General features: G+C 37.8%; 1 protein-coding gene across 1 annotated transcript; it reads right to left on the reverse strand.

Annotated features, from left to right (window-relative positions):
- Window positions 1–265: 265 nt before the first annotated feature.
- On the reverse strand, window positions 266–7,496 carry LOC116265576 (signal peptide peptidase-like 1). Its single transcript, XM_031646274.2, has 4 exons — window positions 7,201–7,496; window positions 5,249–6,249; window positions 3,447–3,647; window positions 266–504 (listed from the first exon to the last, which is right to left on the reverse strand). The coding sequence occupies exons 2-4, from the start codon at window positions 6,044–6,046 to the stop codon at window positions 388–390; spliced, it is 1,116 nt and encodes a 371-aa protein (XP_031502134.1). The 5' UTR covers window positions 6,047–6,249; window positions 7,201–7,496; the 3' UTR covers window positions 266–387.
- Window positions 7,497–8,440: the final 944 nt, after the last annotated feature.

Consider the following 8,440-nt stretch of genomic DNA (forward strand, 5'->3'; position numbering starts at 1 on the left):
GCTTTCTTGTGTACCATTCCCTCTCCTGTCCCTCATTTTTTGTATGTACATTTATGATAATTCCCTGCCGGCTTCTTTCAGAACGTGATGATTTCTTAGATTTTCGGACCTGAACTAATTGCTACCGGCAAGGAAAAGATCACCACATAAAGGCACGGACTGGAGTTGAGTAAGGTAACTTTCATTAGCTTGTAAGTTATACAAAAATAGTTGGAAGAAAAAATTCAAGGTGAGATATAGACATGGTAATGAATAGTGTTTGCCATTGAAAGCAAAAAAGGCAATTTAAATTTCAAATAGAATTATGTAAATTCTTCATTCCTTGGCGAATAATTCCACGAAATTTACATGTATAGATGTGCTCAGATATACGTAAAGAGGTAGGCCTTAGACCTCCACTAAACGAGCCTTCTCACTTGCAATGAGCCCAGGCCCGTCCCACAGTTCTACAAGATCTCTCCTTATCCATGAAATAAATATAATCGGTCCTAATGTCGACGGCACCTGCAATGGCATGGAAGTAAATTTAGGAAGAGGATATCAAAATACACCATTTTAGTCAAGTGCGCAGCCGAAATCATCTAATGAACTTAGACATGTTTACCAACACCTAGGCAACACGATGAAGTCATGGCCCATGAAGTTTTACCAATATTATTATTATTATTACATGATTTCCCAAATCACATGGTCAGTGTTCTATGGTAAACTATGCAAAACAGAACCAGAAATACGAGTTACCAAACAGGAACTTGAACCAGCCTAAACAAGGCTTCATACATACAGAGAAGGGTGGGGAGGAAGAGCATCCAACAATAGAAAATTTAACGCAGACATCAAGTAATATAGAAGAGTTGAAAAATGAAAGGTTCAAGAAGAAGCCCTTCTTCAACACTCCACCCTTCTCCCCTTTCCAAAAGGGAAATGACCAAAAAGCAATTTCCTTAAAAGAAAAAATTACGACACAGTTATCCTAAAGAAATACAACAGTAAATTCTTGTACAAACAGCGAACAACAAATAAGAAAATCCAGGAGAGAAAGACAAAAAGATTAACACCCTTCTCCACAGGAAAAATACAACACATAATACAATCAGAAAAGGACATTTTGGGAGTAACGGAATCTAACAGTGCATAAAAGGATATACTGAAGAGGTAATTTTTCACCCGGAGAAGTAGTTAGGATGTTTGTAATGGCCAGCCAAGACGCAAGAAGCAAGCCATTCAAACCCAATGAAACTACTACCACAAATGAAGCTACAAAGATTTTCCTCTACGCAATGCCAGAATTAAAACATATACTAAAGAAATGGTACCAAATTAGTAACTTTAGGAAATAAGGTTTAATAAAACACCTCTGAATTTATGTTGAAAATGTCAAATTATTTTCTCTTAGTTTGTCTGTGCTTATAGCCATCCATATGAGTTGAAAGTAAAGTTACAGTCATGCAAACAAAAGTACATCAACTACAAAAAAGGTCACCATGAGCCATAAGAGAGAGAGAGAGAGAGAGAGAGAGAGAGAAGGGGGTGGTGGACATTTAAATCTGGACCAGGACCATCAAATAAGGAAAACTTTATAAAAACAGGCCTAATAAATAGTAGTATAACAAAAGGATGCCGAAGTACTAGAACTTTACATTAACTGCCAACATTAGAAAGTTATTTTCAAACACCCGCTTCCAATCACCACCATTACCTTAATTTTGGTCTACTAAGGGTTAGTGAAAGGCAATGACTAGATCATCGTTCTTAAGCCTCAAATACAGAAGAAAAACAGGGCAAAAAAAAACAAACCAACACCATTCGCAATGAAGACCACTTAAGGACATCCTCCTCATTGTCTTTCTGCTCTTTGTAGAGTTTTTTCCTCTATCTAGATTTAACTGTCGTCCTAAATATATTGCCTTTGTTACTGTGACAGACACAGAAACTGCAGAAAAAAGCAACTTTTTTAACAACAAAATCTAAAGAACCCAAATCCAAGACTGCCTTCTAAAATTGAAAAGAAAAAAACCAACACATAAATAATGGTGTTTCTAGTTCAAAACTTCAAAAAAATGGGATTGTAAGATTTCAAATCAATAAGACCGCTCAACAAAAAACAGAGAAAAAATGCTTAAAAGAAGACCATTAAGCAGACTGATTAATCAGAGAGAGAGAGAGAGAGAGAGAGAGAGGTCGCTGATAAAGACAAACATATATTCTGGTTGGAACTGAGGAGGAGACACAGGAGATGTCCAATGTAACAGTGAGCACAGAAAATGAATATCCTTTGATTTCTTTGGGTAGAGCAATAATTTTCCTTTACAACTTAATGGCTTGTATTGTCTGTTAATAAAAAGGGACTTTGCATATTTTCTTCAACCAACCACCTAATGAAAAATCTTGAACTTTTTTGTTATGTGACCATTTCTTAGCCCATGCTCTCGTAACTTTTTCAGCAGATAAGACCTTGAAACATACACTCATGAATTCTAATGTTGATCCCAAACTAAAAGATTATTCCTTTAGCTACTGCAAGATGCATTCTTAATGCCTGGCCAAAAAAAAAATACAATGACAAGTGCATGGGCTGATAAGAAAACATAAATCCCGAGAGCCTTCCATTGATTAATCACTTGGCAAGCAGATGATTTGACCAGGACTGATGGTACTCATGATAAAGGGTTGACATTCATAAAACGAATTAGCATTTACAGCTTGGGGAACACCTAATAGAAGAAGAATTATTCCTTGCTCATTATCACTGACCCCACAAAAGATTGTTCAATATAAATGATGTATCCCAAGTACAATGTCTCGGGTGTCACCTGACTTTTCTGGAACTGGAAGCTGTCTTGATGAATTAATCATACAAATGAATTCGGAATGACCAAAATCATAAGACTAAAAGAACCACAAAAATCTGCCATGGATTTGAAGAACAATCACCATTATATTCTCACACAGTCCAATTGGTGCCTGAGGAATATGTTGGAGAGTACTGCATCTTCTTATAGCAGACTGTAAATGACTGGCTGGCCAGATGGTTGTGGTGTCAATAATCTGTGCATGAAGTTTGTTGGATCTCATGTAAATCTTATTCTATAGAATGAGTTTAATTAACAGTCTTAGAATTGTTGACTCCTAAACTGAACCAACACATTGGATTTCACGATTTATTTTGTAAATCCTATAGTTTTTGACATTTTGAGTTCATCTTTATGGTTGGTTTCATAAAACACTTGAAGTCTCTGGAAAAGCCAGACACCACCCTGGATTTCATTTCTGGAAAATGACCCTGAGAATATCCACAAACTGAGCTCCTTGTGCTTTAAAATTTCAATTCAACCCCTCTAAACCCTTAAGAGCAAATCCAGAAATATGAGCAGCTACCTTGCTTTTTTGTTATATGCAACAGTATATCAGGTAAACATGTAACCAAAGAGGGCAATAAACCTCACCAAATAAAGGAGTGCAGGCTGGGGAGACCTAGTCAAAATTCCGGCAGCCAAAGCACTGATAAGTCCAATTGCATACCCAGAAAGAGCATACCATATGTACTTCGGACCTTTGGCAGTACTGGTTTCTACAAGATTACCAGAATCCCTGGTTTTGCGGTGATCAAAACAGAGAACCAAAGCTAAAAGCATGCCTGGAATAGCCTGTGGAAGGGCAGAAGAACAGATTCAGAAATTTATGAAAAAAATGCTGAAGCAAAGAACTTAGGAGCAATTAAAACCTTCCTTATTAAAATGAATAACAGAAACAATCGGAAACACATATATATATATGCCCCATAGTGCCACAAAAGAGGCAAGCCTTTCCAGCTCTTTTCAGCATCTACCCATGAACAGATATGCTTAAGGTAAACTAAAATCACCACATTGCACAAAATTTCATACCTCATTAACGAGGTAATAAAAAAGGTAAGTATTCTTCTTTGTTTTGTGCAACAAAACAAATATATAATGGTCCATTGAATCAAGCAGATTATCAGAAAACCAATTTTGTTGGCCTGGACAGAGAAGAACACAAATAAAATAATGAACATGCATTTCTGCAAGGTTGAGGACTGCCCATAAAAGAAAGTAGGCTGCAATGGATAAAAAAAGTCTGATCTCCTACAGATACCATATGTACATACTTCTAAGATGCACAGGCTAGAATCTCAAAAGGAAAGAAAAAAACAGAAAAAGCATGAAACAACCAAACAGTGAGAACATTTGATGCAGGGAAAGGGCTAGCAGGGGACAACCCACCCCCCCACCCCCAAACACACACACACACACACACAAAAAACACCATGCAAACATTAAAATTTACTATACAAATTTTAAAAACTTTCATTTCTCCCCGGTGAAAATTTTGGGGACCGTATAATGGCCCTGCTAGGAAAAAATCCTCGCTCTGCCACTGATTTGGTGCAGTTGGCAGATGGGATCATCATCTGGACACTACGTTGTTGCCATTGGAGACTACGCACTGTCTCTCAAGAACCATACTCTTATAAATTGAACAAACCATCAAGGAGAGTTCTCCACTTCTCCTGCAGTGTTTTGTGCATTTTGTGAGAGCATGATATTCGGGAGGCAGCTTTTTGTGACTCGTCTTTAACTGAATTTTGTGAGCATTGTTCAAAAAATTCTTGTATGTATTGCATTGTCCAACAGTTAAAGTATCTATCTCTACACCATATTCCCACAGTCCTACAGCTTCAAGGAAATAGAAACTTCAAGAAGATCTTCCAATATATAATCATGCATGATGGGAAATTATTGAAGAGTGCTTTTCTTGATTGAAAATTTGAAACAAACAGTTGCTATTGTATCTCTTGATTAATGTAAGTAATTACTTATGAAATCATGGTACTAAAGAGTTTTTAGATGTCAGTCCTTTATCAATGACTGGCTATGTTTTATAAGTTAAGAGCATACAAAATGATATACAAGTCAATGACACTATATACATAGAAAAATATAAGGGAAAAGAATGATATTGTTCCACATTTCAAATTTCCTAGTGCAGAAAATTACCCAGCTTAAAATCTGAAATCATCACTAGACACATAATCCAAGAGACTCATTTTGATGCAAAGTATAAGGATAAACAAGTCAAACATGTCAGAGACTCAGAATCATGATAAGTTTCACATGCAGTCACAACAATGTGCCGATATTTTAAAGTTTTAAACTCCATGGTACCATGGAACATAAACATTTGAAACACCAAATATCTCATAAAAGTGGAAGAGCAAGAGATGCACCATGTCACCAAGACCAAGCATCATGAACTCCATCGCACTGCTACCAGGAACTATTCCACCCATCAAGTTCCTAGGGAAAACAATTTTGACAGGCATCTCCAGTTTCTTGGCTATCAACTGCAGTCCTGGTAAACTTAAACTATCTGCAACTGTATGAACAGGGTTTGAGGCTTGCTGAGTTGCAACAGAGACCATGACGTTTGCCCCAAAAAACATCTCAGAAAAAAATACCCAGAAAATGTCATAAACAAAGAGACAGACAAGAAGCAAAACACAAACTTTGATGTTAGGCAACCTAACGTGGCTGACAAAAGCAATGCATATTGAAATGCCCAAGACGTTGTTCAGTAGCCAGTGTCCAGAAATGAGCCAAGCAATAACTATACCCACGCTCACTAAGACAAGTAGCCCTTGGGTTCTGGTAAAAGAACGTGAACAGCAACGGGATATGAAAGGGTCCACCAGTCCAAACTGTGACTTGAGATACAATGCATATGGTGACAGGCAAAAGAAAAGTGAGGCAGAAGAAGCAATTGCAGTGAACGCTGTAACCAAATGTGAAACTGAAGAGAAGAGGTAAAACATCAACAATAGGCTGCATGAACTAGCAAGTGGAATCATGAGTGCTTGTGATTTGTCCAACGTAACTGAGGCCTCAGAAAAGTCACGGTTTCTCTCCATTTCCTTTCCATAAGTCAGTGCACGTTGAGCAGAGGCAAATGCAACAAGCACGGCTGTAACCACAAGTGCTATTGAAGCTGGTTCTAAGAGATATGCTAGCTTCCAAACAGGCTCCATGGTTCTAAATAGTATCCAAGTTCTTCAGAAGAAAAGTGAACCTTGTGGACTTTCTTTCTTGCCCAGCCTCCACCACGCTCTCACTTACAAATATCCAACTAACACCACATAAATTAACAGAAAAAATTTGCACTGCATAACCCACAACTATTCTCTTGCAGTATCCTTGCAGTAAAGAAACTGTCTTTTTGACAGTGTCTCGCCTGTAGAAATATCATCAAACCGAGGGTAATGTTAATAAGAAAAAAAAAAAAAAAACTAAACATGGAGATTAAAGCACTTAAAATAGCACTCACAGAAACAAATAAGCACAGAAACATGGAAGGGGAAGTCCCGGTAATGGTGACAAATTTTTGGAGCAGCAAATTCATCAGTTAATTAGTCCACTATGTACACCTAATACCTCTACTAGTTGAGAAAGAATGCTCTGCAACTGCAGATGTTGAAAACTCAAAAATTTTACATTGACAAGGTGAAGGCTCCACCAACTATAGACTGATCGAGAATGCATCGCCAAGTTAGAATCAACAAATAATGAATCAGCATTTGTAGTTATTCATACTGCAAAAGCAGAGAAAGGTAGCTCGTTGCCAAGCCCTAGTCGTTCCATCCTTCTAACAAAAAACAAGCTAGTCAACTTATAAGAATATTATGTCAAATATCTTTATGTAATACATTTCTAAATCCCCGCATAAGTAACAGACAGGTCTAAGAAATTACCTCAGAATCACACAACTTTCACAGATAAACAAGAATCAGACAAGTGCCTAGCTTGTCGGACAGGTTGCTAATAGATCAGAAACAAAAGATATTTGCAGATCGCAAGATCATCATTTCTAGGTAAATCATCAGTAAAAACCATTTACATTGAAATAAATGGAGAATAATAGAAACTAAAAAGATTATATCCTTTTAACATTTGCCTAAACGAAATTCGTCAACTAAGAGTAAATCGATAAATCACTAAGAGTGAATAATAACGACGGGACCCCAACAGCGTGTAAGTTCAACAGGTAATCCTCACTGACAATCAGATGGATGAATAAAGTCAAGAATCGTACAGGAACTCCAACTAATTGAAGGGTAGGGATTCGGAAATGATTGAGAGAAATGGGGAGAGAGAGAGAGAGAGAGAGAGAGGCAAAGATCTTTACCTCCAGACTCAGAAAAGCTAAGAGGCGAAGATTTTTGTTCCATCAAACTCTGGTTGGGGTTGTAAATCCCTCCAAGAAAACCAACTGGCCAGGGACCGAACTCTCCGTCAAGTAGCGGATCCGAGCGTGGAATTTCCGACGGGAATTTAGAGAGAGAAGGAGAGATTAGAGAGGACTCGTTTGGACTAAGATCCCGCAAAAACGAGCAATTCTCTCCCTCAACTCCTTCCCCCTCTCTCCGACCCTCTGGATTCCCCTTTTCAAGGAAACGTGAAGGTGCGCACTTCGTAGGGACGTGTTCGTCTTCTTACTAAATGGCTTCTTGACTTTTTGGAGCATTATAAGAATAAGCACCAAATCCGCCTTTTATTTACCATTAAAATCTGCTGAAAACCTTTTTCTTTTTGTCTGTTCAACTCGAGCACAAGACCCTTTTGACTGTTTAGACTTTAAGTTGGGCACGGCAGAGTTCATATGGGTGGGAAATGTTATGGGGTGTGTTTTGTAAAAAAGAGTGGTTGTTATTGAAGCATGTGGAAATCTCACCCTCTGATAGCAATACAGTTCTGGACTTTGAGGACAAGAGGAAGGAACTTTAGGTTCCAATAAAAGAGGCTTTGTCTCTCATTGAGATGGTGAGATTATCTTCTTGCTCACTCAAAGCTCTGCGGTTGATGTTAATAGTGAGAAACGATAAGAAATCTGAAAATTTGTGCACAAAAGGCCTTTCCTCTCAATATCTTATCTTGCAAATAATTGAAATGTTGTTTTGAGCTTTCGTAAAATAATCATAATCGTAAAGCTCTTTCTTTTTCTGGCAACGCAAGGAACATTCATTGCATCATTCATGGTGAGGATATAAATGATTGGGATTAAGATCAGTTTCGACTTCTATTGAATTTATCCCAATCAGTCATCATTCCAACTCAGTTTTTTTGAACTTTTTTTAAACAAAGATTCCAATCCAGTGAAACCTATAGAGGGGTAGACCCTCAACTCTTTATTTATGGAAAAAAAAAAGATGAGTTATTTACCGCAAAAAGTTCTTGTCTTTCATAAGGATAGACCATTTCCAATACATAAGGGCATCCTTAGTTAGAATAGAGCGAGCAGACATCCTTAGTCGGAGAAAAGCGAGCAAAGTCGTCAAGGAAAAGGGAGCGTAGGCAGTAAAGGTCATCGGTCGAAGTAGAGTGAATGGTTTCGTCAATGAAGGAGTAGAGGCAGTAAAGGTTGTCTG

The sequence above is a fragment of the Nymphaea colorata genome, chromosome 12 (genome assembly GCF_008831285.2).
Source record: "Nymphaea colorata isolate Beijing-Zhang1983 chromosome 12, ASM883128v2, whole genome shotgun sequence".
NCBI classification, from domain to species: Eukaryota; Viridiplantae; Streptophyta; class Magnoliopsida; order Nymphaeales; family Nymphaeaceae; genus Nymphaea; species Nymphaea colorata.

Bases quoted from the DNA above. Each gene is read 5' to 3' on its own strand.
- LOC116265576 (XM_031646274.2), bottom strand. From the start codon at position 6,046: ATGGAGCCTGTTTGGAAGCTAGCATATCTCTTAGAACCAGCTTCAATA. The intron at 3,648-5,248 runs GTGCATCTCTTG...GCCCTTCCACAG, and splicing joins TGCTTGGTCTTGGTGACATG to GCTATTCCAGGCATGCTTTT. The intron at 505-3,446 runs GTGAGGTTTATT...ATGCCATTGCAG, and splicing joins AGCCTGCACTCCTTTATTTG to GTGCCGTCGACATTAGGACC.